We start from the raw sequence: 19,547 nt of genomic DNA on the forward strand, positions 1-19,547 counted from the left end.
ATTCCTTGTCATGTATGAGCAGATATGGTTGACGTCTATGGGAAAAATGACTGCGCAGTCGAGATTTTGAATAATGGAAAATATTTTGGTGCCTCAGGCCTTTCTAAAGTTAAAACCCCGATGGTTACTTACATATGGCATGATAACATATACTCTTATTTGAAAATGTTTTCGGCATGAGCCACTGAGTATTTTCATAAGTACTCAGCCCTGCATGTGTTTTCTCTATGTGCAGGTTGAGCGACAACGGGTGGTTGGTGGTGATGAGCAGAATTAATAATATACTATGGTTGTTTTTTTTTGAAACTCCGAGTGTCGTTGTGTCCTCACACATGACTGCACTCTTCTCTTGGATGCTTCCGCTGTGATGTTTTCTTTACTTACTTGCGTTAAACTTGGAAACTGTTTAATTGGATGTCGAAAACTCGTTATCTTTTGAATAATGTCAAACCTTTGGTCTTTTCATTTATTAAACATAAATACCCTTGGTCGTTTAATTATTAAACTTTAATATTTGGTCAAACCTTTATTGAAACCCTACTTTTCTTTGTCTGTTCATTTAAGTCCCTTAATCACGATCGCCCGCTTTTACTAACCCTAGAGGGCGGTCGTGACATTGGCTTCATGGGTTGCTGAAAGAATTAGGGGTTGGTCAGAAACAACTTGAAGTATATTCTGACAGCCAGAGTGCTATTCATTTAGCAAAGAATCAGGTCTTTCATGCAAGGACGAAACACATTGATGTTCGCTATCATTTTGTGCGGGAAATTCTCGAAGAAGAGAAAATTGTCATAAGAAAGGTTCCGACTTTGGAGAATCCTGCAGATATATTGACCAAGGTGGTAACGAGAGCCAAGTTTGAACATTGTTTGGACTTGGTTAATATTCTGCGAATTGGAGCTAGTGCTTGACAGAGCCAATATGAAAGCACCGCGAGTCGTTTGTTTGGGTGGAGAAGAATCATGTTCGGCGGGATTTGAAATTTTGCCAAGGTGGAGATTTGTTGAAGTTTGTTGCCTTTGCCCACAAACTTTGACTTTTGTCAAACTTTCCCTCATCCCACATCGATGGGGAGTAAGAAGTTGGGGGGAGTAGCTGCCTATAAAAGGAGCACTCCTCCCTCATTTGTAAAACATCCCAAATTTGTATTATCTTCTCCGTCTAAATATAACAGGCTCTGCAGAGGGTGCTCGGAGACGTAGGCACTTTGGCCGAACTCCGTTATCAAAGTCTCGGGTGTATTCTTTCTTTATTATTTATTTTGTTCGGCATTTATTTTTGGGTTTTATTTTCTGTTGTGATATTGTATTCAATATTATTTGCGGGTTTGGTAGTAGTGTTTTGCACACCAACTAATAAATTCTGTTGGGAGTCTGGTACTTAAGAGAAGACAGTGTCCCCACCAGTCTTTCCGGAGAATTTATTTCGGGAAGTAATTTTTTCGAATAGACCGCACTTGCTAAGGATAGCATAGTCGGGGAACCGTGACTAGGGGTGGGTAAGAAGCGGGAAAAGAATTAAGGGAAAGTAACATCAAACATTGGTTGCGAGACATGACTAATCAAGTGCTGATACATAGAAGAAAATATACTCGATCATGAAAACTCGAGTAATTGTTTGTAAAAATTTCAAAATATCAGAGTTTTGAACAAAATATACTTGAGTCTTTTAAGATGCACAACGGAAGCAAATGAACGCGGTTTCATGTATGAAGACATGAACCTCCGAGAGTCAAAATTTGACTGAATTAAATGCCTTGTCTCAATAGCACTTCCTCCACCACTTCACTGCTCAACCTGCACATATAGAAATATATGCAGGGCTGAGTACAAAAGTACTTAGTGAACACATTGCCTAAAAATACAAATATACTTTTGAAAATATTGTCAAGCTATCATCACAGTAACACCCATGGGTTTTATTTAAAAGACATAGGCTTACTAAAAATCTTTATTCGACTGCGTAGTCTAAGTTCTTTCCATTCTTTGCCATATCTGATCACCATGTGCCGTGGAGATGGTGTTCTCCCACGGTCACCTTATATTCATGTGCCGGGAAGGTGGCCACCTTCCTCGGTCACCAGACCTGCCCTCTGGCCATAGGTCTCCTGTGTACACTAGTCCGAGTAGGGACACCACCCTCACTTGGACCCGAATTCGATTCACAACTCACTTTCTCGGTCTTAGCCAACGGATAGGCATCACACATAAAATATTTATGGCAAGACAACATCACTTGAAACAACAACGACCATAGGTTCGAGTTTTCATATTAGTATGTAGGATAGAAAAGTTCACCTTGATTGTTTAGTTCCTTTAACTTGAATTTCTTACTCCGACCTTACTTGCGGAGATAACCATTTGAAACAACACAACGTACTAATAAGGTTCGAGAGATTCACATACTTATAGGAATGCATGCCCCTACTTTATTTTTTTTTATCATTTGTTCACCGTTAGAAAATTTTAGAAACTTGCATATTAATTAAATTGAGAAATTTAATTAATAGCACTTCTTTATTAAACTTAATTATTTTTGTGACTTGAGAACTTCGTCTCCCTCTTTCTTTCCATTTCCTTAGCGGCCGCCCGAGGCGTTGAGGGGCGATGCTGGTCGGCCGCTTACGCCCATAATTCCTCCGTTGGCTCATCGTATTTTCCATCATAATATCGAACAAAAATCCTAAAATTTATTTAAGCGCATAATTGAATTATCGCAACTATTTCCCTTTGTTAAGAAAAATTATATGTTTTCCGGACTTAGGATAAATTATTCATACTTCAAAATTATTTCGAAATTAATTAAATAATTCATAAAAAAAATTATTTAATCCAATGATTAACTTATCATAATAATTTCCCACCGAGAATTTATATTTATTTCGGCCTTGGAAATATTCTAAAATTAATTAAAAAATTCCCCACAATTAATTCCATTATCAACCCAAAGATTTATTTACAAAACCCAAATTCTCCACCTTATCTCTCAAATTAATATTCTAATGCCCCAAAACAATTTAAGTGGAGCCCAACTTAAATAGATCATCCAATTAATTTATTAAGCCCAAATTCCTTAAATAGAGCAAAGGCCCAGTTTTAAATCCCTTCCTTCTCCACGCCTCTCTCTCTAATTCTCCCTCGTTCCTCTCCGTTCACCGGCGCTCGGCCGGTCATGGCGTCGCCGGCGATGCCGCACGCACCGCGGGCTGCACACCGCCCACCTGTCCGCCGTCAGCAGCTCATGGATTAGGCCTGACGCCTTTGTCACGCTGCTGCTCGTACTCCCACCGTCCGATCCCTCTCGCGCAGCTGCGTCGTCGTCCACCAGGTATGTCCCTCTTTCCTTTCTCATCTTCCTCTTTCTCTTTATCACACACACGCACATACACGAACATACACACGCTTTCTCCTTCATCTCTCACTTCCGTTCTTCCAAAACAGGTCCGGCAACCCCGTCACTTTGTCGGGCTCGCCGGCGTGTGAGCCCCAGCCGCCGTCATGGGGTTGGGGCAGCAGGGTCGTTCCGGATGCGGCGCTGCAGCTGCCGGAGCTTCGCTGGCAGCTGGTGCGTCGAGGGGCAATGACGACGTCGGGAGGCAGCGGGGTGCTAAAAGTTCGAACTCTTAAGCTAAGTCATTGTTCTAATGCTTGATATTAAGATTGTGGTTGAAAGAAGTTCAAGGTTTCAAGTTTGTTCTTGTAAGAAAACAATGTGCTCACAATATCTTGATTGTAAATTTTTTGTTAAAAGAACATTTGAGTATGAACATACATGTTTCCAAGTCCTCGATAGCATGAAAAGTATGTGATGGTGTTGGATGAAGTCTCTATATTTAGCATGCTAAAATAATCCTAGCACACTTGGTCTATAGATAATTGAGGAGACAAAAATGGTTTGGAGTTCAAGTCTATTGGTTCAAGTATATGATGGCTAAGTTGAGCATGGTTGATCTATAAATGTTGGTATGAAAGAGTATAGTTTGAATGAACTTACCCTGAGGAGATGAGGAAGAAGAGGTGACGATGAGAGACTCGGTTTTTCCTTTAGCTTTCAACTTCTATATCTTTACTTGATGATATCCTTCTTTGAACCAAATTTTGATGATAGCTCTTTGTTGTGAAGTAAAAGAATTTGGAGTGATGGAAGTTATATATATATATATATATATAGGGATGTATTCATTTCCTTTTCCTATATTTCCTCATTTTTCCTTCTTAATATCAGCCATTAGATTAGAGAAATGGACGGTCAAGATCAACATTGAGTAATTAATCTCGTGTTGCATTATTTGTCCTATTTTGTGCATTATGAGGGTACAATAGTAATCTAATAATGGCTGGAAACCGCTACGAATAATGCACCACATGGTAACGAGTAATGCATATAATTGACTATATAATGCACAATATGTGAACTGCAATGCATACGAATAAGATGTACCATGTTATGATGTTTGGACACACGTTTCTTGTTTCCCCTAAGGGTTTAATAAGCTTAGGGGCTAGGGTATAGTACGTAGACACGTATGTAATCTTCACATGGTAACGAGTAATGGATATAATTGACTATATAATGCACAATTTGTGAACTGCAATGCATACGAACAAGATGTGCTGTGTTATGATGTTTGACACACGTTTCTTGTTTCCCCTAAGGGTTTAATAAGCTTAGGGGCTAGGGTATAGTACGTACGCATTAATAACAAATTATAAAATGATACGAATAATTCACCAAATTGTCACGAGTAATGGATGTTATTAACTATATAATGCACAATATGTGAACTGCAATGCATACGAATAAGATGTACCATGTTATGATGTTTGACACACGTTTCTTGTTTCCCCTAAGGGTTTAATAAGCTTAGGGCTAGGGTATAGTACGAAGACATTACTAAATGCACGTATGTAATCTTCAATCCGTTGATTAACCCATATACACAATACCTCTAATAATGCATAATATACTGAGATAATGACAATTAACAGCTACATAATGCACTACCTAAACCAAATAATGCACATACGTATATTTCAATAACAACAATTTGTTAGTAATGTCTACGTACTATACCCTAGCCCCTAAGCTTATTAAACCCTTAGGGGAAACAAGAAACGTGTGTCAAACATCATAACATGGTACATCTTATTCGTATGCATTGCAGTTCACATATTGTGCATTATATAGTTAATAACATCCATTACTCGTGACAATTTGGTGAATTATTCGTATCGTTTTATAATTTGTTATTAATGCGTACGTACTATACCCTAGCCCCTAAGCTTATTAAACCCTTAGGGGAAACAAGAAACGTGTGTCAAACATCATAACATAGCACATCTTGTTCGTATGCATTGCAGTTCACAAATTGTGCATTATATAGTCAATTATATCCATTACTCGTTACCATGTGAAGATTACATACGTGTCTACGTACTATACCCTAGCCCCTAAGCTTATTAAACCCTTAGGGGAAACAAGAAACGTATGTCCAAACATCATAACATGGTACATCTTATTCGTTTGCATTGCAGTTCACATATTGTGCATTATATAGTCAATTATATGCATTACTCGTGACCATGTGGTACATTATTCGCAGATACCAAAATGTGGCAGTTACTTTTCCGTCAAATGTCAATAATAACCCTGTAATGTATACAACCACCTTCTATAATGCAACACGGAACCAGTTTTATAGAATCAATCTGATCCGTTGATGCCTTAGATCTAACGCGTAATATTAAGAAGGAAAAAGGATCTAAGATGTGAAAAGGAGAATAACGCTCCCCTATATATATATATATATATATATATATATATATATATATATATAGGAAAATGATCAATACAAAACTTGATCTCAATACAAAATCCAGACCAAATCCTGACCATGAGATTTGACAATCTAATGGTCAATAATTAAACAAAAACACGGAGGGTCATTGTAAAGCAGTTTTAGGTCATATTATAAACTTTGGGTTTGAGGTCATGTTAAGATCATTTCATGTCATCCTTACTATAATGACGTAAAAATAAACTTACAATGACCAAAAAATGACTTTTGTATGCTTGGTTCTGCATTTTTGTATTAAAAATGGTTTTGCATAGATAAAAATATATATATATATATAGGATTGTATTCAAATCCTTTTCACCTATATAATCCAATCTCCTTCTTAATCTCCACCATTTATTTCCAAGATCCTAGGGCCTAAATTATTGGCTTTTACAATTAAATTAAATACAATAAAAAACCGAAAAGGATAAAAGAGGGAATTACTAAATTGTTTGTTATGGTAACTTCCATGATTTTCTCCTTTGAAGATCTTGGCGATTATCTTCTAAAATCACACCCACCAAACGTGTTTCTCCCCCTAATCCATCGCCGAACTCTTTCTCTCTCCCTATTCCACGTTGCAATGAAACCATATTGTTGAGTTAAATTATTTAGTGAACCATAGAGTAAGCAGATACACATAATGCACCAAATTGTACTAGATAATGCATGTTATTGACTATATAATGCACGATGTTTGAACCGTAATGTATAAGTTTTCTGAGCCGTTTTGTTTGTTTATGTTATTCAATTTCATGAGTAGTTTAAGATTGGCACTGTTTGCTTGTTTGAGGCACGTTTCAATCATTCACCAAGGGTTTAACAATTATTGGGGCTAGGGTGTAGTATGGTTTAAGCTACACAACCGTAACTAAAGTCCACGAGTATTAGCCCTTCCTCTATGGTTTAGTTATCAGCGTCGCTAAGGTGGTAGTTTAAACCGATACACATAATGCATCAAATTGTACTAGGTAATGCATGTTATTGACTACAAAATGGACGATTTGTGAACTGCAATGTATATGTTTTCTGATCCGTTTTGTTTGTTTCTGTTATACAATTTCATGAATAGTTTAAGATTGGCATTCGTTGCTTGTTTGGTGCACGTTTCACTCATTCCCAAGGATTTAGCAATCCTTGGGGCTAGGGTGTAGTATGGTTTAAGCAACACAACCGTAACTAAAGTCCACGAGTATCAGTCCGTCCTGTATGGTTTAGTTATCAGCGTCGCTAGGGTAGTAGTTTAAGCCGAAACACATAATGCACCAAATTGTACTAGGTAATGCATGTTATTGACTATATAATGGACGATTTGTGAACTGCAATGTATATGTTTTCTGAACCGTTTTGTTTGTTTATGTTATAAATTTCATGAATAGTTTAAGATTGGCATTCGTTGCTTGTTTGGTGCACGTTTCAATCATTCCCCAAGGGTTTAGCAAAACTTGGGGCTAGGGTGTAGTATGGTTTAAGCAACGCAACCGTAACTACAGTCCACGAGTATCAGTCATTCTTCTATGGTTTAGTTATCAACGTCGCTAGGGTGGTAGTTTAAGCCGATACACATAATGCACCAAATTGTACTAGGTAATGCATGTTATTGACTATATAATGGACGACTTGTGAACTGCAATGTATATGTTTTCTGAACCATTTTGTTTGTTTATGTTATAAAATTTTACGAATAGTTTACGATTGGCACTGGTTGCTTGTTTGGGGCACGTTTCAATTATTCCCCTAGGGTTTAGCAATCCCTGGGGATAGGGTGTAGTATGGTTTAAGCAACGCAACCGTAACTAAGTCCACGAGTATCAGTCCTTACTCTGGGGTTATTTATCATATCGGCTAGGGGGTATTATCAATCGATAAATGTAATGTACAAATAATATTGTAAAATGTAATCTATTTAATCAGTGATGTACAATATATGTACTGTAATGTAATTTTTCCTGATATGTTTTTGTTATGATTGTATACAACATTTTAGTTTGCTCAGCACTTCCCTATCAGGGGCCATATCTGAGGCTGTATAGATGGTCGACCTTCCACCACCCTGGTTTCCTATGCTCAGGCTCTTCCTGAGCTGTACTTGTCCCGGTCTCTGCTAATCTCTTCCATAATTTCTGGACAATTCCATCTGGAATTACATCATCGACCACTTCGTCGATGTCCAATCTAAGCTGCTTCACTGCTATCCAACATACAACATCAGAACATGATTATAACGGAAACTATCAATATTGCATTTACATTAGCTAATGCACCATTCACTCATGTACACAAGCAGTAATTGAATGTATAGTACTTGATAAATAATGTATAATACTTGCTAAATAATGTACAGAAGCAATCAGATAATGCACAACAGAATATTACATTGCATCAACTAGGTTCATATACACAAGCAGTCAAATAATGCATAATACTTTATAAATAATGTATAAAAATAGATAAATAATGTACACATGCAATCAAATAATGCACAAAGGAATATGACATTCACATATTCACCAATATAAACAAGCGGTCACGTAATACCCAATACTTGACAAATAATGTAAACTATTAGCTAAATAATGTACAGATTCAATAAAATAAAGCACACAGGAATATTGCATTCACCCATTCACCCATGTGCATAAGCAGTCAAATAATACCTATAAATTGATAAATAATGAATAATAATAGTTAAATAATGTATAGATTCAATCAAATAATGCACATAGGAATATTCATTCACCCAATCACCCGTATACAGAAGCAGTCAAATAATGGATAATACTTGACGAATAATGTGTAAACAATGACTAATAATGTACCCAATCAATCAATTAATGCACAAGAAATTACATTAACCTACCACCCTTTTACCAAAAAACAGCCGACGAATGGACCATGGAATACTAAATGATGTACATCAATACCAGAAATTCTACACGCAAATGAAATAGATCCCTCACCTTCAGCAGCGTTGGTTGAGATCTTGAAGGTCGGCCTCTCTTCATCATAATGTATATGCGAGACGAAACAAATATAAAAAACCGCTAAGATTTCGTCGACAAAATCTGCAACTAAAGCATGGCAAACTAGAAAATAATTTCACACCCAATAATAAGCAGAACCCTAACAAAAAAGTAAAACGAATTTATGATTTCAGCAAATCGAGACCAAGCTGAGTTTGAAAACAGAGATGGTCGCGCACTACGGGAATAATGTTTGGACGGCGAAACGTACAAAAATCGCGCTCTCTCTGTAGATTTCCGGTTGCTTCAGGTGGCGGCTAGGGTTTAGAAAGTGGTGGGAATGTGGGGAGACAATTTGCAGTGATGAATTGAGGGAGTAGGTGAAGCTGATAGCAAAATCCCTCTTATAATTCGCACATTCCGTTTTTGGGCGGTTTTGGTACTGTGCATTTACCAATTTACCCATATAATGCACAAAAAGGCCTTAATAATGCAACGACGGGATCATTAGTAAGCTTCTCATCCGGATCGTCCATTCCTCAAATCTAACGGTTCCAATTAAGAAGAAACTTAAATCTAAGAGAGGAAAAGGAGATTAACACTACCCTATATATATATATATATATATATATATATATATATATATATATATATATATATATATATATACACAAAAGAGAAAAAAAAAAGCATTGGAAAGAAAATTACATTTTTCTCAAAAGACAAAATCTCCCATCTTGTCATTTCGAAATGACGGCTAATAAATGCGGCCGTTGTTTGGAAAACGTGAAATTTCATTTGGAGTTGAACCAACGTTCGTAGAACGTGAACCGTTGTTTGGAAAATGTGCTTGATGTGATGCGGTTCTTGTCAACCTTTTCATCTTGATTTGATGTCGAAAGTGTATTTGACACGTGGTCTATTCTTTCGTGTAGGTATCGAGAGTGTAAAAAGTGGTGATCGAGCAAGACCCGGAGGACGGAAGACGGGCTGTCCCGGGGCTGCCCGGCGCGAGTCCGTCCCGGCACGACTCTTGTGATGTCCGAAAACGTGTTCTTATTCTATTCTAGCATCGAACTCGTTGTAAAAACACTTTTGGACTTTTATTTGATCTCGTAAAAACCCCTTAAAATTTTGGGTTGTTACATTCTAACCTCCTTAAAAGAAATTTCGTCCCGAAATTTAAGAAGTATTTAGACAAAATGCTCGGGATATTTTCTCATTCATTTTCTCTTCTAGCTCCCATGTTGCCTCTTCATGTCCGTGGTTTTTCCACAAAACCTTCACTGTAGTAATTAACTTGTTCCGAAGCTGCTGCACCTTTCGGTTTAGTATTTCTACTGGCTTTTCTTCGTAACTCAGGTAAGGTTCTAGAGTGATTTCTTCATGGCGAATCACATGTTTTGGGTCAAACACGTATCTTTGAAGTTAGGAGACGTGGAATACGTTGTGTACGTTCCCAAAGTAGGGTGGTAATGCAAAGACTCTCACCACAAACACATATAATTATTTCAATTACGTGAGTGTTTGGTTCACCACAAACTCTCACCAGTAGCTTGCAACAAAAGGTTTTCATGAAGTGCAAAGACTAGGCTCAATTGGGCTCATTATGCTCACTCCCAGAAAAGAAAAGATACAACTTCAAAAGGCTTGAGCTATACCCATAGAGTTTGGAAATTTTATTGTGGGAAGAGCTTGACAGATGGAATAAATTGCAAAAGTGGGGGTATGATGAATAGAATGTAGATGTCAATAATAGGTTGTCAAAATGAACAATGAAGTAGAAAAGTTTCCACTATCCCCAGATGATCACAGGAAGACCTGAGATGGTGGGTTACAAATGGATTTGAAAAGAATAGGAAAAACAAACAATTGCAATTTGCTCAACAACACTGTGATAGAAGATCATATCAACGAAGTTTTTAGAGTTTATAAGCAATTCAGGGAAACTAACTAATAAAGAGGGCAACAAGAAGAAACTAGCCAAGGGAGAAGCAATGTGCCAGCTTTAACATGGAGCTTGCAGAAAAGCTCAACTCAAGAGACAACAGTCATATTTGAATTCAGAAGATGAGAGTACTCATGTAAAACAAAGAGCTTGTGAATAAGTATGTCTGAAAACACAAAGGGTCAAATTAAAAGGTTTAAGGTCTCACCAGATGGCTGCTCCAATATGGTAAGACTGAAAATGATTGGGCTAAAGCGGATTTGAGAAATAAGAACCATAGTCACTGGAGGTTATCAGAAAACACGAGGGAGCAAGTTCAAAACTGAAAGTGATTCACAACTTTGACACAGAAGAGGGAAAATAATGACACATTACCTTGCAAAAGAAGTCATTTAATATCTTAATTCAACAAAAAGTATTTTAATCAAGGGGGATGCAATAAAATGGAATTCATGGGAAATCCAAGTAAACGTTGCTGATGAATCTTCGTAGCTAACTACGATGGTGATACTCCGTTGTTTAATTCTTCATGGAGAATGGTAACTGAGTTATGAGAAACTTTGGTCACAAGCTATTTTCACTTTACGATCACGTCAAATGACCATATGTGGGGATTACGACTCTTTGGTACTCTCGGTTCGTCATAACGCTCATCCTCGTAACACGTCGTTTCTGCTTACATATGTTGGTTCTTTGTTTACATTGTAATCATATTCTCTTGATATGTATGTGTACATCGCTTAGTTGGATCAAATGTATGATCCTTTGGAGTGATTGGATTGTCAAGAAAGACAATGACTAACCCAGATTATTCATGTCATTGGGACGTAGAAAATGGCATCTAACCCCTACCATCTTTCTAGAAGCATCGTTTTGTTCTGTGTTGGATTGCTTTTCTCGTGACGAATTTTCTTTCTTATCACCTCCTTTTCTTTTCGTCGCTCGGTAAAGTAAAAAATGTTCATACTGTACTTCTAAGTTCGAGTTCATATTGTGTTCTAGAAGGAACACATAACTAAGTATTCTAAGTTCTTGGAACTTTCGATTTCCTAGCAACATGATTCAATGACTACTCAAAAAGAGGTATCAATTCACAAACTCAAAAAGAGACATCATTTCAACAATTGGTACCAGACTCGTATACTTTATACTTTCATATTTCAGTACATTATTCCATTTAGGAAAGTTACTTCTTTTATTCATACATTCACAGTCTTTAGCCAAGAAAAGACATACTAACTCTTTCTTTAAGCATGCTACCAAATCAAGAAACATCAACTCTTTCTTTAAACTTGGTATTTTCATCAGTTCACTCAAATTAACTGCATGAGTTATTTCTCCATTTCAAACTTTTAAACATCTTGACTTTCTTCTGAAAAAGAACAAGTTACCCTTTTTCCTCATTGAGCGGGATTAGTGGGAGTGCTAAGAGCATTTTCATCGATTAGACAGTCTAGTGGAACAAGGCTAGACCAAAGATTTTCAAAGAAGACTCTCGGGTTCAGAGCTAGAAAGAATAATTGCTCTGATACCACTCTGTCACGACCGCACTTGCTAAGGATAGCATAGTCGGGGAACCGTGACTAGGGGTGGGGTAAGAAGCGGGAAAAGAATTAAGGGAAAGTAACATCAAACATTGGTTGCGAGACATGACTAATCAAGTGCTAATACATAGAAGAAAATACTGCATTGGGTGGCAGGTCAGTGGAATGGACGCATTGGATGGGCAGGAATTAACTCTATTAGGAGGTGCATACCCCCTTCACTTAGCTACTCGACATCATGCAGATATTAACACGTAATAATATACTCAGATATTAACACGAATTTGATTTATGGAACTCGATTTCTCATTTTCATCGACGACGAGTTACACTAGTCTGGAGGGGTGTGTAGAATTCCACATATAGGTTCTGTAAAGTGAGTGGCGTGAGTGGCAATGGCTTTAATAATCTAGTTTACAACTTTTCGGGCGAGTCTTGTGTAAGACGGTCCAACAGGCAGAGATCTGCCAAACAGGTCATAATCCTATTTTGACCTGTCAGACGGATATTCACAAGTGCATCGCCTTTTCTAAAACGACCTTCGTCTATGCTGTGTATACCTAGACTATACTTTCATACTATTATTACTGTACAATATTCATATATATACCTTGAAAAGATTGATGTTTTTTTACTAATTGCGTAAGTTGAAGGATGTTAAATGTTTGATCATCTATGACTTGTAGATATTGCCTTATCAGACAAGCTTGCTGTATATGATGTTGAAAATCAGACGATAGGATGGGTGCAATATAACTGTGAGTATGGCTGTCACTTTTTCTTTTCTCATTTCCTCTATTTATCCGCATCAGGGTTGTAAATGAGTCGAGCCGAGCCGAGCAGTAGTAGGCTCGAGTTTGCATCAACCGGAAACCATTCACCTCATGCATCCACTAGATCGAGCTTGGCTCGTTTAATATATAGTTAAAGTTCAAAAATACCTATAGGCTCGAGTTTGGCTTGCTTGTTGCACGGTTGAATATCTAACAGTCCTTTTTCTGGATCAAAATTCAAGTAGCTCACACGTAGCTCGGCTTATTATCTGATTTCAGGTTCATCGAGCATCAAAGTGAGGGACAATGCGACCGGGAATGCTTATGATGTTGTCGCCCACGACATATCTTTCGATTCCACCAATTTGAGAGCTGACATTGTTTCTACCCTTATGTTAGTAGCCGTTGTTCTCAGCCTGATCGTGTGAGCACTCGAACGAGAAGCATATGGTCGTTTCGTATAGTGAATGGCTTGGCCATGGATCGGATCTCCATGTTGCAAGGTGAAATGTAGTGTCTAAGAATGGTGGAAATGTGAGAATAGTTTCTTTTACGTTAATCCTCAAGAGATTGCTGCTTTTAAAAGATTTGATTGAAATGTGAGACTTATTTCATTTTGATGGTATAGAAATTACCCAAGCAATGTAAAGTGAATGACTTCAGTTTCTTTCATTTGTTCCATTTATAGAAAGTTCACCCAACCTTATATAGTATATACAATTTATACTACTAAGATCTACCATTAAACACTAATAATAATATGGGTCTCATTATCCACTAACACTATTTTAACTATCCTTTTTTCACATCTCTCTTACTTTGTTAATTATGCATTAATTTTCATGTCATCCCAAATGTTCTTATTTTATACTACTACTTTTTTTAGGCCGGAGGGAGTATAATTGAACATTAATATTAATGTGGAAATTTTGAATGGGAGTAGCACATGTTGCGAGAAAAAATTCTCAGTCTATGTATACCACATGGCAATCTTATTTGGTGTGCCTCACTAATGATATCTTGCCAAATAGAAATATATAGCATACATGGCTAAATGATCATAATGACATAATATGATGCGTTTAGGAAATTTTTATATTCCCATATATACACACACAATAAGCTTAAATTATTAATCATTCATTTTAATTAAAAAAGTCGTTAACTGCTATTGAGATTTAGTAAGCAAACTCTTTTTTGTATTATGCTTTTTTTTTTCACTTGAGTGTCATATTTATTCATTTTTATGGAGGCATAAATATTTGGAAAAAGACATTCTCCTGTAATATAATGGAAACCATCCCTATTCCATAGTATACAATTTCTTTTAGCGTGAACACTAAAATGATTATCATATTGCACCACCAATTTATTAATCGAGACTGATTTTTTTTATATTGATATCTTTATAAAATATAAATTATATTTATTTATTTTATGGGGATATTTATCTTTTTATTGATGTATTCATAAATTAAAATATCTTAACATTGCACACAATAAATTTAATATATGAATTACTATAAACTATATAAAGATTATATGTTAAGTTAAAATATTGATTAAAATAGTTAATAATAATAAAACGATCTTGATGGATTTTATACAATAAATAATATATGAATAAAATTTATTATGAATTTAAAAAATTTAAATTCTACTACTATTTATTAGGGTATTCAAATTAAGGATTACAATCTTATTTTATGCAATTAAAATAAGATTATCTTAATAAAGAAACACCAACTATAAATCTAAGAAGATAGTAAAACTTTAGTAGGCATAAATATGTCGTCTTTAATTTATAGTAGTTACTTAACTGTAAAAAATAATTGTAAAATAATGAAGATAAAAGTTAAACATATAGTATGAAGATATATTTAATAAATTATAAATATAGTGAAGAATATATTTACTTGAACAAAAAAAAGACCAAATTTTGATACATACGATTCTAGAAAATTATGCGATGAAGAATAAAATATGAATAAATATGTACTCAAGTAAAAAAAGAAAAAAAAAACATAATATAAAAAGAGTGTGATTATCAAATCTCAATTGACAGTTAATGTCTTTTTTAATTGAAATGAATGATTAATAATTTAAGCGTATTGTGTATATATGGTTGTGTATATTATATATGGAAACATAAAAATTTTCTTAAATTATCATATTATGCCATTATAATCATTTGGCTATATATGTTATACATTTTCATTTGGCAAGATATCATTAGTGAGGCACACCAAATAAGATTGCCATGTGGTCGGGAATTTTTCTCCACATGTTGCACTCAAGGATGACGTGGTCCATATATTTGTCTATTGCAACTTGTTATATTTGTGTCTGTGTCATTTTTTATTTTAATTTTTTATTTGTTCACGTTTAGTAGTCCAATTTCGAAGACAATTCCATGCTTCTATGCATTGTAATTTCACGCACAAAATTATGAAACAACATTACAAAAAAAAATACCAATGTAACTTACCAAATAAAGTTTAGCTAAATTTTGCAATTTGTACTTAGCCTTAATTAATGACGAGTTTTGTTTTATTTATTTTTCTTGAACTACTCACTACACGCACCTCTTCAATTATTTATCAATAAGGCCATCTCCAACCATTTACACCAAACTCAAACCTATTTTTTAGTATGAGTCACGCCAAAAAGTAGTTTTACTCCAATTATTTACTCCAAATTCAAACCCAAAAAAATATTCCATATTTATATACTTTATATACATTTTTAATTATACCTACATATTTATTTAAATTACATATTCGTCCCACAATATTGGAAGATCCGGTTCTGATTTACCAGATTATTAGATTATATTTTTCATTTTATTATAATAATTTGTTGTTCTGTGTTTTACTTTATTTAATGCATTGAGGTTTAACTTGCTTTCTTAATAAAGACTTGCACTTGTTGTGCGACATCCATCCATAGCTCTTTAGTAATGAATGAATCTCATCTAAATAACTTATAAACTATTTATACATAATTGAAACTTCTAAACTATTGACGCATAATTGTGATGGTAAGCAATAATAACAAGATTTTTTTAGCAATATTCATTCATATATTTGTAAATTTATTAGTTATTATTTGCCCCAAAAAAAATACTCCCATCGTCCACAAAACATAGATCACAATTTTCATTTTTGGACGTCCACAAAAAATAGATCACAGTTATTTATGATAAGTTTTCAACAAACAATAACCATACACATCATTTTATTTACCACTTATGCCATTAAACACTACTAATAATATGAACCTCACATTCCACTAACACTACATCTCTCTTACTTTTTTCCCTTCTACCTTACTTTATCAATTCTACATTAAAATATCATCTGTGCCATATACAAAGTGATCTATTTTTTGTGAATGGAGGGTGTATTATTTATTAGAATATGGTCAACTTGCTACTTTCTATTTAATTATTTTTCTACGGAAAAATATTTGCAAATTCAAATAAAAAAGTGTGTGAACAGATTTCCTAGACCCTACCTAGTACATCACACGCCAACATATCTGTACTCAATATCCATAGCTCTACTCAATATTTGCAAATTATGTCGGCTGATTCAATTTATCAAGTTCTCCGGTACACAAATTATGGCCGGCTGATTCAACTACCTCAAAATAATAATAAGGAGTATTATGTAATATTTAAAACCTGATGCTCAATTTTGGTGTTTATTGCAATCAAAAATATTACTCTAAATAAGTTGTGATTTCAAGAAATTATAATGGTCGAAAATAAAAATAAAAATATTGAAAAACAGCAATAATTATGAGCTAGGAAGCTTGAATAGCATCCCACACATTTAGTAGTTTGAAGACTTGGGAATGAAACTAGCTACTCCTATTGATTTAGCAAATGTCTTTTCCTAGATTGAGTGTGGTGTTGAATTGGTGGTTGGTCTGAGAAAGAGACAAGCCACTGCACAATCATCAACCTCGGCATTTGGATGCTCATTCGTCCATACTGCAACTGCTGCATCCACTACTGCTTTAGCTGCCGAGCGTCTAGGCCTCGTGGCCACGATAGCTACCACTTGCTCGATCGGGAGCACCTCCCATACCTAAGATTCAAAATGAACTACTGTAGTAGATAATTTATAGAAAAATAGTAGGTAGAGATGTTAGCTAGGTAGTTACCTCGCCCGTTGCTAACACTACAAAGTCGTCTTGATCAGTGATGCGCCTGTGGTAGATAATAGGTCCGAGTATGATGTCGCGAGCGTCCTTGCGATTGTGTGGCTTAGCTAATGTACGACAATTTTGGATAGGCTTGAGATTGGCAGTCAAGCGCACTGCAATTAATGCATTATTCTTGTCTCTCATCCCTACCACAGCTCCCGAGTTCCCAATTTGTGCAATTGTAAGATCTTCCCCCTATAGAATAATACTACTAAATAATCTCAAGCCAAGCCATTATATGTAGTGTAGTGGTGTTAGACTGTTAGAAATTGAAACTAAAAAACATAATACAATGTATAAAGAGAACTGGAACCTATGGATTTCTATCATTGACGATGGAATTGTACTATTATTAAGTAATGAACAAATGTGTGAACCTGTTTACAGAGGGTGATTGCTGTAGTAGTCGTACTGCAGTAGCAATCAAAATTGGTGTCTTGGCCCGTCGCATCGACAACATTTTGGACAACCTTACTAAGGTAAGGCATAGGGCCAGGGCGGTATTGCGCCATACAGAAGCTCGACTCTATCCTCCCATGCCCGAACTGCAATGCTGCAATTCATTATAACTATACAATACAATACAACACGATGCAATTTCAATACAATATAAATTGCTGTCATTTTTCATGTTGGGAAGTTCTTGACTCATTTCTATATATGGTAATACTTTTTTCACTCTTATTTTACTCTCTTAAAACACTAAATATTCATTCTTAAACTCGTTTCGCTTCAACTATGAGGAGTACAGTACAATACAATAGAATAGAATGACAATAGAATAGAATGATGTAATGAGATTGAGAAGACGTGTGTTTGCTAATAACCTGCGTAAAAATCCGGGGATTATGCATGGACAGACTTTGGGAGGAAAAGCAGCATCCCATGGTTGATGAATCAGAGTGATGATATTCAATACAAATACAAATAGGTACTCCTCCTTATGCTCTCATCTCTCAATATATATACTAATAAATCGCCTATTTAAATTTTTGAATCTCAGCTTCTCGACCTAATTTTGGATTTGTTAAAGTGGTAACGGGATTATGATCCAAACTATATTTCCTATCCATATTCAACTATCCCCTAAAAGTAGCTGCACTATTAACTAATTATTTGGGATTATATATTTCACTTCCCACTATAAATTATTTTTATGTGGTTTTACAATTATTTTTTAGAATTAATCAAATTTGAGCTCGTAATTCATATTCATAGTTCTTCTCGCATCAATACAATCACGTAGTATAGGCAAGATACTTCCATTTTTAATAGAGAAATGTGTGTGCATAAGTATAAATTTATTGTATGGAGTAGAAAAATTCAGACTAAGACTTCAACTAACTTATTTTATTATTCATATTGATATATATAAATTTAATTTCTATAGCTTTAGTGTTGCTAATTAATTCATATACTATCCAAAACAAAATTGGATATACTTCCTTTGTTCTAAGAAAATAGGTACTCCTTCCGTTTCTAAAAAATAGAAATTCTTTCATTTTTTGGTCCGTTACCTAAAAATAGAAACTTTTCATTTTAGGAAATGAAACCCACAACCCAATAACACTATCCAATACTTTTCCTCCTCGTCTTTCTTACATTACCAATTTTTGCATTAAAACCCGTGCAGTTTTCAAAATTCATATTTTTAGGAAACTGATGCGAAACATATTTCCTATACTTCCCCCCGTAGACTAAATATTTTTATGTTATTTGTAACTCATCAAGTCGTGCTTTGAGTGTAGTTTTGGGTGTTAGAAGTTGGAAGTTCGTCGGAAATGCACAGCTGAGAAGGTATAAGAAACACCCGGCCGGGTGAATTTCCAAACTCAAATCACCCGGCCGGGTGAATGGCGGAAGGCATGTGGAGTCCAGAAACTTCGCCCGGTCGGGCGATTCTCTTCTGCCAAACGCCCGGTCGGGCGTTTTCGCGAAGCTTGATGACTCTAGAACAAACACCCGGTCGGGTGATTTTCCGCAGACAAAACACCCGGCCGGGTGAATTTCTCGCGTAGCAGTTTCTTGAGCAGTTTGGGCGGTTTTGCTTGGGCAATAAAAGAGCACGTTTTGGAGGATTTTAGAGGGACGACTGGGACGAGAGAAAGAGAGGAAGAGAGGAAGATTGGAGGTGCAATCATTCAACTTCCATCATCCCGGAGGAGATTTACTACCATCTACACATCAATCTCTTGAGTTCTATGGTTCTTCTTTATTGGTTGTGGATGTGTAACTAAACTCCTACATTGCTCCTAATTTGTGAAAGAT

General features: G+C 35.7%; 2 protein-coding genes across 2 annotated transcripts; one reads left to right on the forward strand and one right to left on the reverse strand.

Annotated features, from left to right (window-relative positions):
* The first annotated feature begins 12,501 nt into the window (after positions 1 to 12,501).
* On the forward strand, positions 12,502 to 13,716 carry LOC121791528 (aspartic proteinase 36-like). The gene is made up of 3 exons (XM_042189458.1): positions 12,502 to 12,548; positions 12,981 to 13,052; positions 13,347 to 13,716. Exons 1-3 carry the CDS (start codon positions 12,533 to 12,535, stop codon positions 13,493 to 13,495), a joined length of 237 nt encoding a protein of 78 aa, XP_042045392.1. The 5' UTR covers positions 12,502 to 12,532; the 3' UTR covers positions 13,496 to 13,716.
* A 3,118-nt stretch (positions 13,717 to 16,834) lies between these two features.
* Positions 16,835 to 18,190, reverse strand: LOC121791529 (probable protein phosphatase 2C 33). Its single transcript, XM_042189459.1, has 4 exons — positions 18,107 to 18,190; positions 17,657 to 17,824; positions 17,238 to 17,474; positions 16,835 to 17,161 (listed from the first exon to the last, which is right to left on the reverse strand). The coding sequence occupies exons 1-4, from the start codon at positions 18,164 to 18,166 to the stop codon at positions 16,967 to 16,969; spliced, it is 660 nt and encodes a 219-aa protein (XP_042045393.1). The 5' UTR covers positions 18,167 to 18,190; the 3' UTR covers positions 16,835 to 16,966.
* Positions 18,191 to 19,547: the final 1,357 nt, after the last annotated feature.

The sequence above is a fragment of the Salvia splendens genome, unplaced genomic scaffold (assembly GCF_004379255.2).
Source record: "Salvia splendens isolate huo1 unplaced genomic scaffold, SspV2 ctg84, whole genome shotgun sequence".
Taxonomy (NCBI): Eukaryota; Viridiplantae; Streptophyta; class Magnoliopsida; order Lamiales; family Lamiaceae; genus Salvia; species Salvia splendens.

Excerpts from the sequence above, each read along its gene's own strand:
- LOC121791529 (XM_042189459.1), bottom strand. The coding sequence starts at position 18,166 with ATGGGATGCTGCTTTTCCTCCCAAAGTCTGTCCATGCATAATCCCCGG. Across the intron at positions 17,825-18,106 it reads ATCCCCGGATTTTTACGCAG|TTCGGGCATGGGAGGATAGA; the intron begins GTTATTAGCAAA and ends GCAGCATTGCAG. Across the intron at positions 17,475-17,656 it reads CAATCACCCTCTGTAAACAG|GGGGAAGATCTTACAATTGC; the intron begins GTTCACACATTT and ends ATTATTCTATAG.
- LOC121791528 (XM_042189458.1), top strand. Across the intron at positions 13,053-13,346 it reads AGGATGGGTGCAATATAACT|GTTCATCGAGCATCAAAGTG; the intron begins GTGAGTATGGCT and ends ATCTGATTTCAG.